Source organism: Candoia aspera, chromosome 3 (assembly GCF_035149785.1).
Source record: "Candoia aspera isolate rCanAsp1 chromosome 3, rCanAsp1.hap2, whole genome shotgun sequence".
NCBI lineage: Eukaryota > Metazoa > Chordata > Lepidosauria > Squamata > Boidae > Candoia > Candoia aspera.
Genome location: NC_086155.1, coordinates 101,840,356 through 101,861,505, shown reverse-complemented (window position 1 = coordinate 101,861,505; position 21,150 = coordinate 101,840,356). Strand labels below are relative to the sequence as shown.

The window sequence follows — 21,150 nt, the reverse complement described above, 5'->3', positions numbered from 1 at the left end:
AGAGCATACCCAATAAATATTACTGCTACTACTTCTGTGATTGCTACTACTGCTGTCTGTCAAATTCAAGAAAAAAGGATGTGTCTGTTGTCAGAAATGTGGGAATGACCACTGTGTTGTGTATTTCAACATAATACTTCTGATAGAAATAAAGAAAACTCCTCCTATTACCTTGACATGATGTTTTATGTGTTGTTCCAGAAACTGTTTAAAAGAGTGGTGCCACACCACTGTTTGGGCTGCATCTGGTCGCAGAGAGATAAGAAAGAAAACAAGCACTTAGCTCCCACCATCAGAGCTACCATTGCACAGTTCAATGCAGTCACCAAATGCGTCATCAGGACCATTTTGCATGGCAAGGAGCTGAAAACGCATCAGCGAGCCAAGATCATAGAGAAGTGGATCAATATTGCCCACGTAAAGACTCATTTTGTTCCATTTGTCCCCTTGCTCTTTATACAAATGCTAGATTGTCCATTACAGCATGCATAAATGTCAGAGTTCTTCTAACCCCTATCTTTCTGGGTGTTTTTTCAATCATACTGGGCGACAGGTAGAATAGCTATGGGCATAGCATATCAGATGTTGTTGAAAGTGCAATAGAACAGAATCAACTTTCCCTGGATAGTAGAAAGTCTTTGACATTTGTTAATCAATTTTGTTTGGGAAGTAATTCCAATCCTTTCCAGGCCAAGTACTTTCTGCATGATCAATAAAAGTGCCCTGTAATTTGAATACTTGCATTTCATGAGGTAACAATGTTTTGTGTAGATTACATTTAGTTATTTTCACTCTGATTATGCAGGTGTTTACACAGTTTAGTTGTGAAAGGTGGAAACTATAAAACTGATTTAAAGATCACTAAAGTAAAAGATGAAGAGACCAGGAAAGACAACACATTTTTTTTAAAGAATTGGTCAATGTTTATGTTGAAAGCTGCTTTTTTAAAGTAAGAATTTAGAGCAACAATGCTCCTAAAAGAGTGTAAAAGATCACATTTCAGTGATATTAAACCGTCCTCTGTTCCATTTTCACTCCCTTTATAGGAATGTAGGATCCTTAAGAATTTCTCTTCTTTGAGAGCCATTGTTTCAGCACTTCAATCCAACTCCATCTATCGGTTAAAGAAGAGCTGGGCATGTGTTGCAAAGTAAGATTTTTCTCAATTTCCCACCCATTCTTGGACAGTTGCTAGTAATGCCACCTGATAAACACCCTTGTCTTTTGGAGCTTCAGTTATAGAAATCTATAATTTACAATTCCTATAGAGCTGATGATGGGCTGATGCAGATGGGAGAAAACCGAAGGCAGTCAATAACCTGCAAAAGCAAGACTTTTAATTAATGACTAGCAGTTTGGCTCAGACATGTCTCTAAGAATGCATAATTTAGTTGTTGGTATGACTGTTTCTCCACAGTTCTTCAAATACAAAACTATCTAATCTTTCTCCAAGTCTCCATACTGAAGAAGCGAACAAAAGTTAGGAAATCCATTATCAGTGATAGCAAGTGTGGTGTAATGGTTAAGGTGTGTGACTCAGGCTGGGGAGATCCAGGTTTTAGTCCACCCTTAGCCATGGAATCTCGTTGGATGATTTTGGCCAGTCACATTCTCTCAGTCTAGTCTACTTCACAATAGCGTTGTGGGAAAAAGAAGGGGGGACTGCTATCACCATTGCTTCAAGCTTCTGAACAAAAAGTGGAGTATAAATGCCTGCATGTTTCCTACTTCAGAGAACATAGCAGCCTGGGGGATGGATTGGGCTATTGCATCAGGAAAAACATCAAGAGAGTACAATGAACTTCCCCTCATTTAACATTAAGGTTAGAATCATATTCTTCTTGTTATACAATTACCTAAAAGAGGAGATGTAGTTGGGGATTTCCCTGGTTCCTAAATCCAACATACGTCATCACCATGGCCTAATTTTAACTGATGGAGAAAATTGTCATTTAGCTTACGTTAGGAAGCCCGAGAACCTTAAAATCATTCCATTTTCTTTTGTACAGAGACAGAATGTTGATGTTCGAAGAACTGTCAGAAATTTTCTCCGATCATGATAACTATTTGACAAGTCGGGAGCTGCTAATGAGGGTGAGAAGCAACAGATATTTTAATGACAGTGTAATACTTTACAACCACAGTGCTCAACTTTGGCTAAAGAACTTCCAGTATATTCTGATATATTACTTATGAATAGGTATGCTGGTACAAGTCCTTTGAATGCCAAAGATTGTCTTAAGTCTTGAGTAAGCACTTCTCTCTGTGTGAACATATGTATACATCTAACCCAGCAGTCCAATTTATGATTGGAAAATAGAAGTTTTGTGTATTAGCAGCAATATCAAAACAAGCAACTGCTGATTTAAGATACTGTAAAGTCCTATTTTGGCTTTGCCAAATGGCCAATCTGAGTATTGTCCTTCTTGGCTTATCAAATCTAGTATGAAGGGGCTGTCCACTTGGGTCCAGGAGGTCGTAAATGCCTCATTGAGGGGGATGACATGGGCTTTGATGACATCCCATTTATGGAATTCCCTCCCCAGAAAGGCTCAATTAGAGCCCGTACTAGCATCATTTTAGTAGCAGGTGAAGACCTTTTTATTTTTCTAGGCTTTTTAATTGACTTGTAATTCTTAATTTCTGAATGACCACCATGCTGCTGCCTAATTTATATGGTGTTTTTATTTTGTATTTTATTTGACATTATCTATATGTTTTTATTCAGATTTTGTTTTTAGTGTCTTTTATTGTTAACTGCCCAGAGAGTTTCAGCTATTGGGTAGTAAGTAAGTAAATAAATAAATAAATAAAGGTCCAGTAGAAATCACGATGACGTCATCCAAGTTGTGGCAACAACATGCAGATTATGCAAATTGTGTGATTTGCATGATGTCATGATGTGCATTGTTACATCCTGCATCTTCCAGATGCCCTTGAGAATAATTGATGGAGTGTTTATGGATTCAGTCAGCCCACCTATATTCTGTTGTTTATTTGGGGGTTAGCACAAAATGTCTATCTAAGGTCCAACATGAAATGATATACCAATGATTAAAATCAATGAAGAAAGAATGCTAATAGATATATAGTAACACTTTATATAAAATGTTATACATATGCAATCTGATTTTCTAGGGAAAAGTCATGGGTTATGCTTAGAATCATAGAATTGTAGAGTTGGAAGGTTCATTTGCGACAATTGAGCTTAAGACCTGCTCAGTTGAATGAACTCTACATTCTCAGGTAGACAGAAACATAGACAATAGTTTTGGGGCATTACTGAGGAGTCCCACTCATGTAATGACAACATATAAGAACAAGAACCTCTATAAGGGTCTTTGTGCAGGAAAATACCACACTGAGAACTGGGAAATAATAACTGCTCAGTATGATATCTTCCAATCCTATCAAGTCAATATGATGTCTGTCTGTTGTTTCATACTGAGGAAATTCATCTCTGTAGCTGAGCAGCCATGGGTCTTCATGGATAGAGAGTAGTTCACAGCAGTCATTTTGATTTCTTGGCATGCTATGCAAATCATAATTGCTGCATATCATCTATATGAATATAAAAGGAAGCCATCATAAGATGTTAGAAGACAAATTTAAGCCACAATGTGGGAAAATCCAGGACTTCCATGCTACCGTTTTCAGAATACTGTATTTTGTATACTTAAAAGCAGAAGGCTTTCAGCGTGCATGCATTTAAAGTAATAAATGGGGTTTAGATTAGCTATGCAAAGGGCAACATTTTGAGGGAAGAGAAGGCTCCACTTGATTCAAAATTGAACCAGACTGCTAATACTGAAAACCTAAAGGTCATTTGAACGATTTTTAAAATGTTTTGTTAGAGAAAGCTGGCAAGGATTTGAGATGCATCTGGTATGAGATAACTCATCCCATAGGAAATTATCTGAATATTCTGTGCTCTTCCAATGAGATAGAGATAAAAGATGAGAACAGTGAAAATCCGTTAAACTATTCAAAGGTACTATAGGAAAAAATTACATGTAAAATGACATAAACAGTAGTACAAAATATGTACATGACTATAAGCTATTCCTTGAAAAGCCAAAGGCAATGTGAAGTGAATTATTAAGGGGGGAAAATTGTATTCCAACTATGGAAGAATAAGTGAAATAATTGCAAACAGTGTATTTTTACTTTTATTTATTTACTTTGTTTAAGACTGTATAGCTCTTTAGTCAACTGAATTTAAAAGAAACAACCAAAGCCAATGTAACAATAAAAAAAATACAATTATATGCAGTAAGAACTAATGCAATCTATAATTAAAGTCAAGTGTTACAGTTAAGCACAATAAAAATAATAATTATTGTTTCTGGTGTCCAGAGCTTAACAATACTCGAGTCCCAAAGGCCTTCTGGAATGGTCCAGTGTTTAGGCAGTACAAAGCCATGAGAGTGGGAGCTGTCCTTGTCTTGAGAGGAATGGAGCCCCTACAGCAACCTTTCTCAACCTTTTGACCCTGGAGGAACCCTTGAAATATTTTTCAGGCCTCAGGGAACCGTTGCACATTCAGGCTCAAATATAGGCCAGAAATTTCAAAATTATTATATTCGTTTCATGGGTAGGCCTGTATATATGCACTAATAGTGTTCTTAGACTAAATGAAACTTACCTCTTTAACGTGAAGTTTCCCAAATTTGAAATATTTTTTTAAATAAATAGTGATTCCTCCAGGGAACCCCTAGTGGCCTCTTGCGGAACCCTAGGGTTCCATGGAACCCTGGTTGAGAAACCCTGCCATACAGAGAAAGTTCACTTTTCTGTACACTTCCAGTTGTACCTCTGAATGGTTGAGATCTTCATCAGGCATCCTCTGCGCCCAGACTGTGTGGGCAAGGTCTATATGGAATAGGTAGTCTTTATGAAACCCAGGCCCTTTATAGGTGATAACCAGGACCTTGAGCTATATTCAGAATGTATGAATAGCTAATACTGCAATGTATTAGCTATTTCCCATCCACACCCTGACAGTCTCCACGTACATGGTCAGGGCTTCCATTCCATCCTCCATTCAGCCCATGGTGGAGATGTAAGGCTGAGTATCATCCACAAACTGACATTACATGACAGTATTAATCTGTGTTCCAGATCATTATATGTAGAGCTGATAAAAGGGTAAACCAGCTATGAATTAATACTGAGCTGTATCTGAGATTTGGAGATGCAGAGATTATTGAAATGCTTGGGAGTAGTAATCAAAGGACAATGAAGTATCTATGTATTTATAGAAAATTACCTTGAATGTCTAGAGAAGTTGTGTTTAATTTTAGAAAATGTAATTTCTAAAAATACAGTGATTTATTGAAAGAGAGGGTCAGAAGGCTATTTAATCCCCTAAGGAAGTTTGGGGGTTATTTAAATGTATGCAATTGATTGGAGAGGATTTGAAATTTTCAGGAGGATGACAGCATTGCTAAGTTAAATAGCAGTGTAAAGGAAGCCCATAAAAAGCAAGGACATTTCTTTAACATCCTTATTCAAGTGAAGAAAAAAGAAAAGATAAAAACTGACAAAGTCAAGATAATAAGAATAGGAAATTTAAAAAAAAACATTAAGAACAAATTATTGACTTTTTTTTCATTGTGCATCTGGGAAGCCATATCAAGTTGCTGGCCTCTGCAATCATGGAGAAAAACAGCTTAGCAGAGAATATACAGTATGTAGCTCAGGGATGAACTGTGGAGTCCTTGGTGGTCTCTGAGCTTAGTTGGCTGCTTGCAGAAAAACAACTTACAATCACAGCAGTAGGTTAATTAGCCTGTTTCAGTGGGCCAGATTATATTGTGAAATATGGCTCTGGAAATCATAGAGTTACTGGCAAAGTGATCCCCAAGGCCTGAATTGTTGGAACACAGAAACATTTTCATTTCCTGGCTGTCTCCTTGTTAGTCAGCAAACCAAAAATATTAGTCATATCACAGTGTAAGTGTGTAAGGAAAAAAAACAGATTATATAATGGAAAGGAAAATGTTATTAATAACACATCGTTTGAAATAAGTTAGAAGCGAGCTGTTTAAGAAGAAAAAATGTACTAATTGTCTAGAAGCAGTAAGGTTGTAATCCAAATTTGCCTGATTCAAAGAAAACTGGAAATGGACAAATACTTGATTTGGGTCAGAGGTATTTTGCAAGTCAAGTTTATTTGTATTTTGGAGCAAGCATTCCTTGCTTTCAGGAAACTCTTGAAACATTTTTGTTTGAGCCTCTTTATTAATTTTTTTTTTAGTCGTAAGATGAGCCATATGTTTTTTCAACTTGATAGAAGGACGCGGCATTCAATTAGTATGGGAAATGTTTGTGAGCCTGTTCTGTGGCCTCTTCCATTCATTGCCCTTTTATTTTCATCACAGGAAGGAACATCTAAATTTGCAAATTTGGACAGCAGTGTAAAAGAAAACCAGAAGAGAACCCAGAGACGGCTTCAACTGCAGAAAGATATGGTGATTGTTCCTTTTTCATTTTTATCATGAGATACTCTGGAGATTCAGTATGTAGATCAGACATTGTACTTCTCTTTTAAGAAATGCAAAACCAGGGCAATAGCACAGATAACTGCTTTAGGAATTACCTAGGTGCAAACAAAATGGTTAAGTTCAAATAAAATTAAGAGATCACAATTTCCCACTATGTGAACAAGTATGTTCAACCAAGTCTTGAACCAACCAACCTCCCTCCCTCCCTCCCTCCCTCCCTCCCTCCCTTCCTTCCTTCCTTCCTTCCTTCCTTCCTTCCTTCCTTCTCTCTCTTCTTTCTTTCTCTCTCTCTTTCTCAGCTTTGTGAGGAAAAATACAATCAAAAGGTAATAATGTGCAGGTTCCTTAGATCAGTGCTGGTGGATGAGTTCCTTAGAACCAAACTTTTGACACACTTGTAATTTCTCACAGAATAACAGTTGATCCATTATGTTTGAATAATGCCTTAGATTCTTCAACAATCAAGTTTGTGTGGAGAACATTTGAAGCTGAAATAAACTTCCTTTGAGCTCCATTCTATAGACTTGAAAATAAAATATTTTAAACACTTCATAAGATTTTTTTCCCCTTGTTCTTCAGGGAATTTTAAATGACACATTTAAATCTTGTTTATGTATTATTTTTCTCTTTCTAAAAAAAATGGCTTGTTTTCCTATATTACTTTTTCTATAAGACATCCTAAATGACATTCTAAATACAATTTAGAAGAAAGAGGAGACTTATTATAATTGCAATAATGCATTACCAATTTGATCATCACTTTTTCTTCCCCTGTAGAAATACAGTAAATGACATAATCTTACAATTGGCACTGGCATAATAGGAGCCTTCTTTTCAAAGTTTTATTTAGCCAGTCATTTTATTTTTATGTATATACTATTTCCCCAAAGCAATTTGCTTACAGCAGCAAACAATAACGTACTATACAGCATAAGGGAAATAATATGCTGGTGTAAAGTACAAGGGAAAAGAAACAAGGCAAGGAGAAATAAAAACATAAAAGTCTGTTAATGAAATAGTGAGTAGCCCCAATAAACCTCTCAGGAGAGGCCATTCCATAATATTGTGTTCTATTGAAATAGCTTCATTCATTGTCTTGTTAGATCACATTTGATGTATGAATGGTTCTTACAGCATAGCTCAATCAGCCAGAAAAGCAGCCACAGCTAGGCCAGAATCCAACTGCTCCTTCATAGATGGCCATGTCAACATGGAAAAGATTTTGAGTAAATATAGGTGGGAAATAACTTAGTACAGATACCCAGGCTAAAGATCGCTGAACCACACATGACTTTGGACTGGACCCAGAGTCGAAAGGCACTTAATGAATCTGAGCTAGGCTAGTTAATCTTTCTGTCCTTTCATCCTATGCAGGGCGTAATGCAGGGCACTGTTCCTTACCTTGGTACTTTTCTAACGGATTTGACAATGCTTGATACAGCTCTCCAGGACTATGTAGAGGTAGGTTTGTAACACTCACTCATGCATCTGAGTATGAGGAATAGCACCACTTTAATAGTTTTGCATTTAGCATATATTTGTAAAGCATCACCTCAATAGGCACAGACCAAACACAAGATTTTAATTAGGTAATGGAACAATTGCTACCAGTCAGTGTTTGTTGTTGTTTTTAAAAAAATGTTTTGCAGGCTATCATTAGCAGAATTTCTTCACAAATTCCACATTTTCTTTGAAATAAGGTATATTTTGATTGTAATGTATGAAATCACAGATGACTTGAAGAGGAACTTTTCTTGCAGAAGGAAGAGTACTTGACTGTGGTTTGGGTTCCATGGGAGATGTTCAGAAAAAAAACATTTTAACAAGTAATATGCATAGATATTTAATCGCGTCTGCAATAATCACTGAAGTTTTTCAATGGGATCATTAGGAGAATGATATAAAATGTCATCCAAATTATGAGCAGGAGAGGCACACATAAAATGAAATTGGAAAGATGTTTCAGTAAATATATTAAATAAGTAATGGAAGGAAGAGAAGAGGTCATATGCCATATGAGATAATTTTTCTTAGGTTATCTATTTATAGTATCTCAAGACTTTATAGATTACAAAGATATGCAGAAATGCTCTAATGCAACACGTTAGAGCTATGGTCAGGACCTACAAACAGGTTGGTGTCGAAAAATGTAATTTTCTGCTAATAACTGTGATTATAGTTCATAAATGATGGACCCATTGATTTGATGATTAAGTGGGTCAAAGGAAATTAGTAGGTGTAAGTAGCAAATGAATTTTAAAAAATGATCGTACAGGAACCAAAAGCATAAAAGTTTGGAAACATTCATCATACTCTTGTTGAAAGAACTTCATTGGTTTCTGAGAACTTTTAACTCAGTTCTGGATGTTTACTGCAGCCTTTCCCAACCAGACGCCCTTCAACATCATGGGCTGTTTTGTCTCTCCTGGAGGATGAATGTGTATATGGGTTATGGTTGTTCCATGGTGTTTGGGTAATTTATATTGTTTTTAGTTAAGTTTTTAGTTTTTATCTCGTACCTGATTGGAGGTCTGATTCTGAGCCCCGAATCAGACATAAATGACTAAAGAATTCTTGAGAACATCAAGTTGTGGAAGGCTGCCTTAGTGCTTACCTACAAGCCCTGAATAGCTTGTACCTTATCTAGAAATACTCATTCCTGCATCAGTCCACCCCTGTGCTGTGGTAATCTTCCTTTGGAACTATCCCAAGAGATTTGCCTGATGCTTATGCTGCCAGCTTTGGGACAACAACAGAAGATGTTCCTACTGTTCCAGGCTTTGAAGAAGCATATTAGATCTGGTTTTATTAGTGCTTTAGGGTTTGATTGTTCTTGGCAGATGATGCTACACAAGTGCATCCCCTCCATTTAATGAATTCAGTAAAAAAGGCTTTATTCAAAGTTCTGGATCCAGTTTTTATGACAGTCCCCACAGGAGTGCAGCAGGATTGCTGAAAGCTCAATCCTTAGATTCTTTCATGGGGAAATGCCGTTCGTAAGAACCTGCTGTTTCAATAGATCAGGAACAGAGAATCGTACAGAACGTTTTGGGAGGCCAAGTAGATTGAATCTAATCACACAGGTGGACAGCATTTTTGTTTTTCCTGGGCTGGAATGTACATTTTGGAGGTAATTCCTCCTCCTCCTCCTCCTCCTCCTCCTCCTCCTCCTCCAGAAATTGTTTAAGGGTTTCCACTATAGTTATGTTCCTCCCCTCTCAATATGTTGGGAAACAGTGCTGCTGATTTATGGTAGTTCTGGACAGAAGGGGCTCTCAGGGCTGTATGGAAGCTACCCGTTCTTGCACTTGAGAAGCTCTACAACTTGTATAAATTTGGGTAGATTTTACCACACAAGAGGCTACAAACTCAGAGCTAATTAATGCCTTCAAGCCAAAATTGTTCCCCCGCACAGTCCCAAGTCATCTGTGGGAAGGGAAGGGAAGGGCATCCTGCAGATGTAAAGAAAGCAGTTGCTTCAGGCTGATAGGCATGTTATATGGTTGTACATCAGCATTAGCTTAATTAAATCACTGTAAAGTGTGGAGAAAATGTACATGTTTTCAAATTATTTAAGGAAGGATGGCAGAGAGGCCATGATTGATTGCAGAACGAGACTTAAAAGCATCTTCATGGAACCAGTCTTGAAAGTTTTAGCCTTTTGGAAGATAAGATGAAGTTTGATAATTTATTCCTTTGTAACCATTTTATTATCTCCATTAAAAATGCAGGATTTTGTAACTATACAGTACATTCTTTATTTTTTTGCAGGGAGGGCTAATAAATTTTGAGAAGAGAAGGCGGGTAAGCTTGCATTTTCTTTCCACCATTCAGTGGCATTTTAATGGTCTGTAGCAGTCTGAGGATTTATTTCTTGTTTTTAGAGAGAAACAGGAGACAATGTAACTAGAGAACTTAACATTTGCAACAAGAATTATAAAGCAAGTCCCAGGAGGGACAGAATCAAGTATGATTCCTCTCAACTCAGATTTGACTATGGTTTGTGTTTTTCCTCATCTGTTCTGACTGGCTGTACAATATGCCATCACATAATGTTGTGTAGTGACCTGAGCACTCTAACTTTGGTGCAGGAATGTTTCAAGGTTGCCCAATTTTGTAGGATTCTTCCAAGCTTATCCCCAGGGTTTTGTGCTGTCGCCTGAAATCCCACAAGACTTTCACATTCTCTCTGAAACCTCACAAAATCTTGAGCAAGAAACCCACATCTTGCAAAAGATGACTCTTCCATGAGATTTCACCCATTTAATTTTTTGTAAATGTGGATTGATAGATGCCATATAGCAAGCTGCATGTTGTCGTCACCATAATTATGATATTCAGTGTAAAATGTTTTCAATGAACTTATCTTAGGATCCACCTAGATATTTAAACAATATTCTTTTAAAATATTGATGTTAGAAAGATGCTTGTTCTGCTTGATTGGTATGTATCTTTTTGCCCAGTTTATTATAAAAGCAGTATGGCCAGCCCCATGGATTCATGTTATGGGTTTTTTTTAAAAAAAAATTATCAGTGCAGGGTCAACACATTTTGAAGGTTTTAGTAGTCAGTGGAAAATGTCTCATAGTCAGGACATGGTTTTGCTCTTGTGAAACTTCTCTGAAATGCAACAAGGCAAGGGCAAACAAAAATGTCACTGCTACTTCTTGCTGGCCCACAGCAGGTGAAGGGCAGTGCAAGTTCTTAGGCTGTCTGTGCCTGCCAGGCATTGGGCTCTATCTGCCCTGCAAATCCAGCCATTGTTGCTCAGAGCTAGCCAGGAGAAGAGGAGGCAAATAGGGCTTCTTTGCCTCTGGGGGCTAGATGGACTTCCCACAGGTCCAGAGACAATGGCTCCAGCATCCAGCTTATTTTGGCTTTTTTGCATCCAGCAAGTGCAGAGTTAAAACCAGTGACCTCTACACATGTTGAAGATCATTCTTCCCTCTCCTTAACTCAGGTACAGGGAGGGAGCTACAAGCACTTGCAGGGCAGGTCTCCTGTTGTGGTAAGTGGGCAAGTCAGTTTTGAGCCCTGAATGTTCTGCCATTCAGCAGAGCTTCCAGAGCAACAAGCAAGGAACAACCTTCAGGTTCATTAACTCATCTGAAAGTATAGAGGCTTGGTGCCATTCAGAACCAAATTGTCTTATGCTGGTAGGTGAAGTTGTCCTTCTTCAACATCTCTAATGGTCCTGCATCCTTCTGCTGCTATTGTCTGTGAGGCAGTCTATATTTGCCTTCCATTTTCCTCATTCAGACTCCCCCTCTTGTTCATTATTTTTTTCAGGAATTTGAAGTAATAGCTCAGATTAAACTCCTACAGTCTTCCTGTAATAGCTATTGCATGACTTCAGACACAAAATTCATCCAGTGGTTCCAGAAACAGCGGCAATTAACAGAGGAAGAGAGGTAAGGTAAAAACTTGGATTTGCAACAAGCAGGAATTTTTTTTTTTTTTGCATAATCCAGCTCTTTCCCTGTCTCTCTATCATCTTCTGAGACAAAGGAACAAAATAATATTTTAAGATTGCTGTGGAATAATCAAGACACTATAAGCCGTTTTGAAATGTATACAAGAAATGCACGTGCTACCTTCATAAAGACGGATAAGGATGCCCCTGTACTTATGTGCAGTGCGCGCGCACACACACACACACACACACCAGGCAAAGCTTTGATTACACTGTTGGGGGCTGCAACCTTGACTTTTTTGACCATACCCTGTGGACAGCCCTGAAGAAGTATATGTAGAGCTGTTCACATCATTAAGCAGTGAAGAATTCCAGGCATGGTACTAGAGAGGCTGTATTTAATTTGGGTGAAGCTGCCTGGGAGCCAACTTTTTATTATAAATTTAATAACTTACTGGAAACAGTGCTGCAGGAGGGAGGAAATCCACTAACCCTGTGGTTCTTTGCACCCTGTAGGGTTGTGTTCTTAGCTCTTACTTTCTTCCAAGCCTTTTTCACCTCTCTCTCAAGATCTGATAGTTTCACCACCTAAAGCAGCCTGTCTCAATCTTTTTACCCTGGAGGAACCCTTGACATAATTTTCAGGTTTCGGGCAAACTGCTTAAAATGATTATTTCAACAGCTTTTTTTTTTTTGCAAAAATGTCACTAGACAATGAACTTTTAGCCTGCCCAATCCACGCTTTACAGCGTTTACTCCAACAGCAAAGTGGCTGGCCAACAATTGAGTTGCAGCACATAAAAGTTCCCACCACTGCAAGTGCTAGCATTGCACAGTGTGTGACATTTAAAAAATGCCATTTTTTAATCATGATCTCTCGCAGAGGCCCAGTTGAGAAAGGCTGAGCTAAAGGTTTATTTTAAGCCTTCCTGACACTTCAATGTTCTTTTGTTAAAGCCCAAATGATTGACCAAGGTAGTATCTGTTAATAATTTCTGACTCTTGGCTTGTCCAAAAATAACCAGCCAGCATCTACAGCAATAATCAGCTATATATAACATGTGGAAATTGTCTGTTATATCAACTTCCTTTTCCTGTGTCACTTTGAGTTTCGCTAAGCAGGTGCATTTCTCTTTCCCAGCTGTTTTCATGTTTCGATTTTAATTGTGAGTCTGAAAGTTTAAATTGGAGTATACAGAGTAGCAGTTGCATTTTATGGATTTTATTTACAGATCTAACACATAGCGGAAAAGCATACTGGGTGTGCATGTCTATGCTTCTGTGCACTGTTGGTTCTCCTCTCTTCTTAGTGCATGCCTTGGAATATAAGGCCTGGGGTACATGTTGCTTGAGCATTTATTTGTTCCCACTCCATTCTGGTACTCAGAATTTCATCTGCTCATGGTGTTAGAATATATTATAATAGAATATAGAATGTACTGCATGTACCTTGAAAAGCATCCATTGTGGGTCATACAAAAATGGGAGCTGAGGAAGAATAAACCCAAGAAGTATCCTGGTTTCTGTATAACTCAAAATGCATCTCTGAAAGGAAAAAAAATACAGTTACGTTCAAAAGTTACTGAATAACTCAGTGTTTCTCAATCTTGGCAACTTTAGGACATGCTGGCTGGAGAATTCTGGGAGTTGAAGTCCGCATGTCTTAAAGTTGCCAAAGTTGAAGAACACTGGAATAACTCATAGTAACAAAGCTACTTAATTTGAAGTAATGCCTATACTAGATATAAAGCCTTGTTCAGAAGCACAAGGATTTGGATTTAATTCAGTGATTTAATTTTATGGTAGCAATATTTGATGTAGTTCTAATCAGAAGGTGGTCTTTAATCTCACAGCTATGCACTTTCCTGCGAGGTTGAAGCAGCCATCGACACAACCACCACATCACCCAAACCACGGAAGAGCATGGTGAAACGACTGAGCCTGTGAGTTTCAGTTGGAGTGAAGGTTGGGAGCCAGTTGGCCTGAAGAGCTGATGGTTGTTCTCTGGAGACAACATTTGCTCTCCCAGTTGATGGGAAAAGTCTGAAATCATGTGCAAAATCACACTTGTACCTGTGCAAATGAGCTCCCCTGTTATAACTGCAGATCCTCGCTGAAAAGAAAGGTGTTTGGAAGCATAGACACTTCAAATGCTTCCTCTCTCTTTTTAGAGGCAGGTAAACAATTAATTCAATTTAAAATATAAGATGCCTTGTCCATGTCTCTCTAAGCTTCAGGACGGCTTATAGTATTTAACTTATATTATGATACCCGACTGAAGTTCATTTGCATTTCAACATTTTGAAGTTGTGCTGCTCTAATCTGCTTCATTCTTCCAAATCCAAGGGAATTAATAGTATAACTTCACGATTCATTAACTGAAGCAAAGTGTTTTTCACAGATCTCAACGAAGAAAAATGAGTGTGAATAACTAAGCACTCTGCTAGAATCTCCTTCACCTGCATTAAGCCTTGGAAAGCGAAATAAATAAAGCTTCCCTGACTATATCTATATGGCAGTTGTCCAAGCCAGCATATGTTTTGTTTAAAGGAATTTATCCCAATCTCACTTCACTGTCATGGTTAGATATTGAAGTAAAATGCCTTTTTTCTCTTCCCACCCCATCCTTTATTAACAATAAACAATCTGCCACTGCAGTCTTCCTCATAGGAATTTAAATAAAACACTGAAAATGAAGAATATTGGAAAGGAACCTCAGGTGCTATATAGAATAATAAAGATAATTTATATTAGAAATTTGATATAAACCATATGCAGCTTTAATAAATTATCATAATTAAATAAACATCTAAAACTCAGATAATTAAACTGCAACCACTGTGCATGTCTACTCATAATTCCCCCTGAGTTCAGTGGGACTGATTCCCAGGACAGTTGGCATAGCTTTATGGCTGTCATCAACTAAGACTGCAATAATATATTGGCTTCCTTGAACAAAACTATATACCCACCACCTGCTTTTTCTTATTTCTTCAGGAATGCAGAGCAGGCATACACTTCTTGTGACCCACCAAGACTCCCCCTTTCTTTCAGGAGTACAGTAAAACTCCAACACTTTCTACCCACTGGAAACTGTAAATAAAGAAGTGCATTGTCTAGCACTTTGATAAGCCTCAGGCAGGGGGTATCTTTCCTGGATGTGTAATAAGTTGACTGGTCTGGATAAGTGTGTTCAGTTGACATCTCTTACCTCTCTCCTCTGAACAATTTGGGATGTAGGGAATAATACTGCAGCCTTGTGAAAAGAAACCTGCCCTTTGGATCTAGATGTCTTGCTTTCTGTGCAATGTCTCTAGTCTTTGCCAACACTCTGCCCCCTTTCATTTGTCACTTTGTTGTTTTGAGACAGATTATTTCTGGGACCTGATGTAATTGCTAATAGCACGCCTACCAAAGAGCAGTCCAAGTCCGTACCAAGCGGGAGCTCAGGAGAAAGCATGGATTCTGTCAGCGTTTCATCCTGTGAATCAAACCATTCTGAATCAGAGGATATCTGCATCACTCCTACGGACACCCCTGATGAGGCCCAAAAGAAAGTATGACCCACAAAGACCACTCTTTATTTTCAGGAGGAGATATGGGGACTTGAGCAGGGGTTCCTAAACTTTTTGCCCTCACACCTCCCTTTAGTGTAATCTTAATGTACACACCTCCCCTAAATATCCAAACACCAAAATGAACACAAATGAAAACAATACAATGAAACTTTGGGAAAGGTGGATTTAGTGTAACGATGTACAACAAAAAGGTTCTTGACACCTCCCCTGGACTCTGTCTGCACCTCCCCAAGGGAGGCACACCTCCCGGTTTGGGAAACTCTGGATTAGATTCTACCTGAAAAGACTGACTGTGATGCAAAAACTTTTCTGCCCAACACTCGTCCTGGTCTAAGCATGGAATATTCATTTGAAACCCATTTCCCATTTTTAAACGTTGGGCATTACGAGATGGGGATTCAGATCCTAATGGGAATTGAATGGGGCAACCCCAACCCACTAGCAATCACACCCAATGGTGGACAGCCTTGTTGGAGTGTTTTCCTTTATGCTATGCTTCCCTTTGCTGCAGTGGTGATAGTTTGTGCAGTAGGAGAAAGCCAGATCCTGGTGCAATGAAAGTGCTCAGTGACTTTGTCAACTGATTTGCAGGGGACCCAATTTGCCCTCAGCATGGATCTGAAACCATATCTGGTAATGCATTTTGTCTCCATCCATCTCCTCTCCCTGTAGAATCAGAGTGGGCATCCTGTGAACCTCCAGATATTGCTGAATTGTCATTCTCAGACTCTCTTGCCATTAGGAGGGTATTTCAGTAATAATTTTAGAGTGGCAGAAGTTTCCCCATCCCTGGATCAAGTTATCAGCCTCCTGAGACGAGAACAACAGCGGAGTCCTTGGTGCTTTCTGAACCTGATTGTTTGCTTGCAGACATTTCATTACTCAACTAGGTAATACCATCAGTGCTAGTGAGGGCGGGGTTTGCTCCCTCTTTATGTACAGTGGGGTGCCCTGCCTGTTTTGGTGGGGGTGGGGTTTTCTCCTTGGTATTTCCTTGATTAGGGCATTGTTTTCTGATTGATTGATTGTTTGCCTGGTGTTAGTCCCTGCTTATCTGGGTGTTGGTTGTTGAGGAGGATGTGTTCTGGTCTTTTTGTTTCCTTCTTAGCTTTTTTATTGTCTCTTTTGAATGGTGTGTAAATGTGATTTATCTCTGTGTGTCTGTTGATGGCTGATTCACATTTGCAAGCAAACAACCAAGCTCAGAGAGCACCAAGGACTCCACAGTTCAACCCTGAGCAATATATACTGTATTCTCTTTTATTGGAATAACAACAACAAATAAGTGATCTTGGAAGAAAAATGATGTTTCTGTGCTAAATGTAATCCTTAAAAACTTCATAAAAGGTCCTCCTGCTCTTCAGGGGAGAGAACCTTCAGTTTAAAAAAAAAAGCAAAAAGAAGGGTTTTCTAAGATTGTAGTTAGACATAGCTGTAGCTGTAGCTATAGAATGAGCTACCAAAAAATTGTAGATTCTGCCATCTGCTGGTCAGTTCTAAATTCAGAAAATATTATGATTTGTTTGAGGGCATTCTGATCACATTACTAAGGGAATAGATTGGCAGGATAACAATTTATAGTGAAGGCAAAGTTGTACTGGCTGAGGTTATGGAACCTTTACCTTCTGCGAGATCTAGAACTGATCTTAGGCTCATACACTGCTCCAGTTCACTAGATCTACAAGGTAATACCACAAAGAGAGTCTGCTTTCCAAAAGGTTCTATTTTTTCCCACCAAGCAGCCATTACTTGGTGGGACAGGTGAGATGGGGAGTGGGTGAATCTGAAATCTACTCTTCATCTCCAGATGGCGCTGTGAAAATGATCCTGAAGTTCAGCTTCTACCTTCAGCTGCTAGCTAGTGGTGGTTTTCAACAAATCCTCAGTTCAGAAACTAAATTAAATGAATATTTTGATTTGTCTTTTATGGCTTCACTCTTCAGCTCACAGAGTCCTCCTCCTCTTGTTCCTCCATCCACTCCATGGACACGTCTTCATCAGGCGTATCATCCACCAATGTTCTCGTGTCTCCTCCTTCACTGGCCAGCAATCCCAGAATCCACAAACGCTCCATCTCTGTCACCTCCATTACCTCAACAGTCTCATCTCCTGTTTACAATCAACAGAACGAAGATACCTGTATCATCCGTATCAGTGTTGAAGACAATAATGGCAACATGTATAAGAGCATTATGGTATGTCATGAGATGGTTATTTATAGATGGCTGTATCATTGAGATACCACAATTTGAGAGATGAGCTGTAGTTCAGATCCCAAGCTGTTCACGCAAAAATTCCCAGATTCACTTCCTATTATCTCCTGGTAGCTGCAGAGGACTCCTGTCAAGAATCCTAGAGCTCTTCTACCAATCGCTGTAACAATTTCTGACATGCTGAATAATTCTGGTTGCATTTGCTTCTCTTTCATGCATTTCTTCCATGGCTCTTCAAAACAGAAATTCTAGGGCATTTTAAAATGTAATTTTTCCATCTTTTTGGTCCAGTGCTTTAGCATACAATTACAAGTAGTCAACCTAAGAAGGAAAAGTAAGATGTTTTGTGTAAGAATTGTTGGAATAGACTGCAGTTTTTTAATCCAATAACTAACCAGTCAACTCTAAAAATCTACTACATGGAACCCTCTATAATCAAAGGCCAGACACTGAGAAACATACAACAGGGAATAGCTAGTTTAGTTTTCTCTAGTCTGTTCTCTTTATTAGCTACACTAGCTGAGAATTCTAGGAATTATAATCCTAACACATCTGGAGAACACCAGGTGGGGAAATTGATCTACTTGGCTATTTACTCACTCCCTCACACTCACACTCTCTCTCTCACACACATAGACACACACATACATATATACATACACACACACACATGAGTTAATAGCTATACACTCTGTGACAAAAAGTTGCAAAACATATAGTAGGTAGTCAGTTAAAATAAAAAAGTATATCCCATTATTTGTCCTGAGATGATTGTACTGTCAACTTTTTGCACCACTTCTTTGCAAGATGATTGTACTAGCCATCTAGACCACCAAAGTACACTCGCAGATTTATGTGTATGTACAGAGATAATTTACACTGAATTAGCACAAGGAGGTGGGAAGAGAATGGAGGCCTGTATATCGATTTACAGTTTCTGCCCTGCCTTTTATTCAAGCAAGGTTTTAAACTTACATGGAACTGAATTTGAATCAACAGCATACAGTATAGGTAAAGGTTTCCCTTGACATGAAGTCCAGTTGTGTCTGACTCTAGGGGCTCATCTCTGTTTCAAAGCCGAAGAGCCGGCGTTTGTCCGTAGACACTTCTGTGGTCATGTGGCCGGCATGACTACACGGAACGCTGTTACCTGCCCGCCGAAGTGGTACCTATTAATCTACTCACATTTGCATGTTTTCGAACTGCTGGGTTGGCAGGAGCTGGGACTAGCAACGGGAGCTCGCCCCGTCACGCGGATTCGAACCGCCAACCTTCCGATCGACAGCTCAGCAGCTCAGCGGTTTAACCCGCAGTGCCACTGCGTCCCCCTGATTCAATGAATTTGAATCAACAGCATACAGTATAGGACCTACTGGAATTTCTCCTTTTTTATATATATGGGGAATTTGTTTTTAATGTCAAGCCTCTTCAAACAATTATGAAACATTCTAATGGGGAGCTGTTGATCAAAATACAAAGTCATTTCACCTGGTTGTAAGAGCAATATAACGGTGCCTCTGCATTTCCCTTGTTTGTTGCTGTCTCCACTAGTTTGTGCAAGCAGCTTTTCTACTGGTGCAGAATCCAGGCATACTGAGATGGGAAGACCAAAAATATAAGATGGGATCTCTCTTTCTTTCTCTTTTTACCGGGTAGAGGTGCTGATTGGTTTTGGGGGGGAAAAATCAATACATATTGCATTTCTTTTTGTCAAGCTGTTTGAACAAACACAACATTTTTTCCAGATTGAACAAACTGTAGCTAATAGACACTCTAATTTAAGAAAGAGATTTCTACAGTGCCCATAAAACATGGCTTTTACTCATTGTATCCATACAGATTTGTCAGTGTACAAAGCCTCATATTGATTAAACATATGTCACATCCCTAGAAAAGTACATAAATAAGCCCAAGAATTAAAACATTTAATTAAAACTAGTTAATTGTTGCTCTCAAAGCCACAAAGGTAAGCTTTCCCCAGATTTTAGATGTCAAGTTTTTTCTTTTCTTTTTCCTGGATTAAAATTGGAGGCATCTATTTTCTCCCAGAACAAGGACCAGATGTCCTTCTTCCCATCATCTGTTGTTCCCCTTTGTTCAGTAGCAGTTGAAACTCCTAGGTAACGCTTTTGGGAAGTCCTCAAATTCCTTGCTCCTTCTCACAAACAATACTAGGTCCCATAATAAGTGTGATGGTAGAGAACCCCAACATGTAGGAACAAAATGGCTTGGTTTTTCAATACCTACTTCAGTTAAGACTGCAGTCTTCCATTAATGCTAACTTAAGGAAAAAACTTTTAACAAATAGTTTATCTAAACTGCAAAAATAACTGTTCCTCTCGGCCAACTATTCTCGTAGGATTCTTATCTGAAGAATCCATACAACTGATTCGTCATTCCAAAAACAGAGAGCTTGGTGCACTAAGACTAGGCAACCAATAAATAAAGCCTGCCTGGAATCCAGATGTGGAAAAGAGGAAGGCCTCATTGCAATCTGTTCTTTCTCTCCAGTTAACCAGCCAAGACAAGACTCCTGCTGTCATCCAGCGAGCAATGTTGAAACACAACCTGGAATCAGATCCTGCTGAGGATTATGAACTTGTGCAGGTCATTTCTGAGGACAAAGGTAAAAAAAACCAGGACTTTTGTTTACTGCTTAGGAAACCAGTCATTTTTCTGAAGGCAAAGGGCTCAAGCCTATTCTCTTCGGTGTTTTAATTTGCAAGTGGAGACTGAGATTAATTTATTCTATCAGATCTGAAATTTAATATCTTAAAGAAATTGGGAAGAGCAAGGTCATAGGTAGGATGGAATTGTAGGCCTGTATATATGCATTAACAGTGTTCAAACTAAAAAAAAAGAATGAAACTTTCCTCTGATGTGAAGTTGCCCAAATTTGAAATAATTTTTAAAATAAATTGTGATCTCCCAGGGAACCCCTAGTGATCTCTTGTGGAACCCTAGAGTTCCATGGAACCCTGGCTGAGAAACCATGATCCAGATGGTTCACTTTACACTGTCTTCCAGCAACATCGTCCCTGACCGTGTGCAGGTGGCCCACAGGACTAGGGTTGTTAAGATTGACTCAAAGCTTTTATTTCATGTTTTTCATGCTGTATCTCTGGAATATCCAGCTTTTTTGCACATTCATTCTCAATCAAGAATGACAGCATGTCACATAGGCATTGTTGTGACAAGTGGCTTTGCAGGCAGTTTCTTACATGTTTTTAGGTTTATTGAATAACTTGGTTGCAGCTGCAATCACCCAGTCACCCCTTCTGTCCCTCACTGGAAAAAAGCCACTTGCCTGGCAGTAGATTTGGAGCAACATTGGAGAATAACTGAGCCATTTATGTTGGACTTGCACGCCAGTTTTGCTTACAATTGTGTAGGAATATTTTTTAAAGTTTCTCTTATCATTGTCCTTTTGAAATGAAACA

General features: G+C 38.7%; 1 protein-coding gene across 2 annotated transcripts in view; it reads left to right on the top strand.

Annotated features, from left to right (window-relative positions):
* RGL1 (ral guanine nucleotide dissociation stimulator like 1) overlaps positions 1–21,150 on the top strand; it is an 85,765-nt gene that overhangs the window by 57,875 nt on the left and 6,740 nt on the right. The window contains exons 7-17 of one of the 2 annotated variants that reach the window (XM_063298434.1): positions 202–417; positions 1,047–1,150; positions 2,010–2,094; positions 6,384–6,473; positions 7,881–7,967; positions 10,278–10,310; positions 11,796–11,917; positions 13,773–13,862; positions 15,290–15,476; positions 17,624–17,692; positions 20,222–20,336. In XM_063298434.1, the coding sequence (XP_063154504.1) occupies positions 202–417; positions 1,047–1,150; positions 2,010–2,094; positions 6,384–6,473; positions 7,881–7,967; positions 10,278–10,310; positions 11,796–11,917; positions 13,773–13,862; positions 15,290–15,476; positions 17,624–17,692; positions 20,222–20,336 (1,198 nt within the window). Of the gene's footprint in view, positions 1–201; positions 418–1,046; positions 1,151–2,009; positions 2,095–6,383; positions 6,474–7,880; positions 7,968–10,277; positions 10,311–11,795; positions 11,918–13,772; positions 13,863–15,289; positions 15,477–17,440; positions 17,693–20,221; positions 20,337–21,150 lie in introns of both variants that reach the window. The other variant, XM_063298432.1, reaches the window with a different exon arrangement.